Source organism: Chenopodium quinoa, unplaced genomic scaffold (assembly GCF_001683475.1).
Source record: "Chenopodium quinoa cultivar QQ74 unplaced genomic scaffold, ASM168347v1, whole genome shotgun sequence".
In the NCBI taxonomy this organism is placed as follows: domain Eukaryota; kingdom Viridiplantae; phylum Streptophyta; class Magnoliopsida; order Caryophyllales; family Amaranthaceae; genus Chenopodium; species Chenopodium quinoa.
This window is the reverse complement of record NW_018744460.1, coordinates 720,553-723,176: the sequence shown is the minus strand read 5'-3', so window position 1 is coordinate 723,176 and position 2,624 is coordinate 720,553. Positions and strand designations below refer to the sequence as shown.

The 2,624-nt window shown below is 48.1% G+C and overlaps 1 protein-coding gene across 1 annotated transcript; it reads right to left on the bottom strand.

Moving 5' to 3' along the window:
* Positions 1-1,484: 1,484 nt before the first annotated feature.
* LOC110697348 (zinc finger CCCH domain-containing protein 18-like) lies at positions 1,485-2,391 on the bottom strand. The gene is made up of 2 exons (XM_021874731.1): positions 2,290-2,391; positions 1,485-2,192 (listed from the first exon to the last, which is right to left on the bottom strand). Exons 1-2 carry the CDS (start codon positions 2,389-2,391, stop codon positions 1,485-1,487), a joined length of 810 nt encoding a protein of 269 aa, XP_021730423.1.
* Positions 2,392-2,624: the final 233 nt, after the last annotated feature.

Below are 2,624 nucleotides of genomic sequence, written 5' to 3'. Positions count from 1 at the left end.
AAAACTTGGCGAATCAAGGGGATCATGTGGCCTCCGCCGCCTGCTGCCTCTAATACTCAATTAGGGGCATAGATGGATCAAATCACAAGATTGATCCAGAGCCTCTATCCTTAAAGGAAAAAGAGGCCTGAGGGCCGCCTGTCTTCTGAAAAAACAGGCGGCATCAGGTCACCAATACTTTTAAGGCCAGCAAAACCGCCTGTTTTTTGGAAAACAGACGGCTCCTGACCACCAGTCGTTCTAAGTTGGGTAAATAGTCAAACAACACTTGGCAAATAAAAAGGAACTTATGGCTTACGCCGCCTGCTTCTCATACTTAACGCAAATTTCTTACCTAAAGAGCGCGAAAGACCGAGTGTTTTTTGTCAAACAGTCGGCATTCGGCTATGATTCCACATCTAATTAGCCAGGTGACCGCATGTAATCCTACAGGCGGCACCTCCAAATGGAATCTAGAACGCCTGTTTCCACAAGAGAAACTATAAACGGCGTAACGATTGCAACAAGAGATAACAGCCGGCCATGTCCGCCTACGTCTCTTGTTTACATTTCATTCTAAATTGGCGAAGACCGATTTAACCTACTAAGGTCAAATCATAGTCAATACATTGAATTAATTGGAATCTGAAAGACTCAAAAGTGGCCGCCTGGTTTCCGCAACAGGCGGCAGACGGCCACAATTCTTGTTCACTCTCGCCCTAGCATAGGTTGGTCAAAAAAATTTCCTGATTGGCGCTTGTTTTACACAAAGCCCCAAGTAGAGGGACAGTTTAAGCAATCAACATGAACTAGGTATACTAGGATCGCTTAAAGGGCCGACTGGACGACTAGTTACACCAAACTAGCCGCATGGTCCTTAGCCGACTAATCTCAGCATACTACTAAGGCCGACATCCGAGTGATAAGAGAACAAGCGGCCCCTAACTTTATTTACAAGGATCAATATCGAGTTTTGCTCGGCAGTCGTCCGATTCTAATAATGAGTCCAGTAGGCCATTAAAGCTTGTGCGTATAATAAGGATGAATATCCGCCTGTTTCGTAGCCAAATGGACGACTGGTCTTGGGCGAAACCAGACGCCTGGTATTTGGCCAACTGGACGCCTGGTTTGAGGCAATCACCAGTGATTGATTGACTCAGAATTAGGTATCAAAAATTCCAAGTCAATCAAACACCTTTGAAAACCAGGCGCCAGTCGCCCAGGGGCAAGAGCAGCCGGTATACTAAACAGTCGGTATGCTAAACATTCGTGAAGAAAGGCTACAAACACTTAGCAAAAAATTCGTGAAAAGCGAAAATGCAAGCATGCAACAAAATTCCAAAGAAACCGACCAAAATAGTCGGATATGTGATAAAAACAGACGGCCATATGACCGACTGAAATGTTAAAAATATTAGAAATTGTTGATACACCCCGACCCCTTGGTCGGGTAATGAAACATGCGGCACGCAGGCCGAAGGAAAGTTTACAAATAAGCTTAAAATCTAAGCAGGAGGTTGTGCATCAACAGCCGCCTGGTCTTGACCTTCGGACCTAGACCGGGACGGCTCCTTCTCAGCAATCACTCCCTCCTGCGCCGGCCCCTCCTCACCAGCCGCCTCCTCCTGTTTTGACTCCCCAGCGGTGGAGTCGGACTCCTCACCCTCGGCGTCCTCATCGCCGCCTGCTTCCTCCATGATTTGTTTATTGTATTCATCAGAGCATGCGGCAAATTGGCGATCCCATTTGTCATAGTCGGCATCAGGGAAGAGAGCAGCCCGGGTCATCTTCATGATGGTGGTGCTGTCCTCCATCATATCCTGGACGAGAGCTGCCTTCTCCCCCTCGGCCTTCTCAGTGAGTTGCTGGGAGAGGTCCGCCTTTCGGCTGGCCAGGCGGCCCTTGAGCTTCTCGACCCGCTCGCGGAGATCCTTGGCATCCTTTTCCGCCTGTTTAAGAGTCGTCATCTCCTCGTTAAGGTCAAAGACGGCCTTCTCAAGATCCAGGATCTTTTTCTTGGCCGCCTCTAGGTCCTTCTTGACCTGCACATTGGCTGACGCCTGAGAATACAGAATGTCAGTTGTCAAGACTTCATTCTGAGCTATTTGAAACATAGCCTTATCTGAATCAGAGGCGGCCATGGCCTTCGCAGCTTTTACCTCTTTGTTTTTATCATTGATTGGCTTACGGAGACCATACACTTGCAGCATAGACTGCAGTCGGCCGAACAAAAAGCAGTCGTCAGTAAAACAGGCAACTAAATACATAAGCAAAGAAAAAATTGCAAAGACAAAAATTCGCCAAGTATACCTCGACGAGGAGGGCGAGGATGGCTTCGAGGTTAAGGGTGCCGACTCCCTTAACAGCCTCCCTGTCCTCAACAGGGATTTCTCTCAGCATGGCCTTCGCCATCTAGACCAAGTCAGGCTCTTCAGGGGCGCCTGCAAAATGACACTGGTTAGTTTACATCAATAAAAACAAAAGACCGCCTGGTTTCAAACAGGCGGCTACAGTATGAAAGAAACTTCAAATATACCTCTGGTCGCCTCCTTTTCTTTTTGGATCCGGCTGCTACCAGGGGTAACAAGGATCTTAGCCCCACTTGGGGAGTCCTTCCATGCTTCACAGACCCGGGTTGCCTGGAA

Coding starts and splice junctions, on each gene's coding strand:
- LOC110697348 (XM_021874731.1), bottom strand. CDS start 2,391: ATGGCGAAGGCCATGCTGAGAGAAATCCCTGTTGAGGACAGGGAGGCT. Junction 2,193..2,289: donor TCCTCGCCCTCCTCGTCGAG/GTATACTTGGCG, acceptor GGCCGACTGCAG/TCTATGCTGCAAGTGTATGG.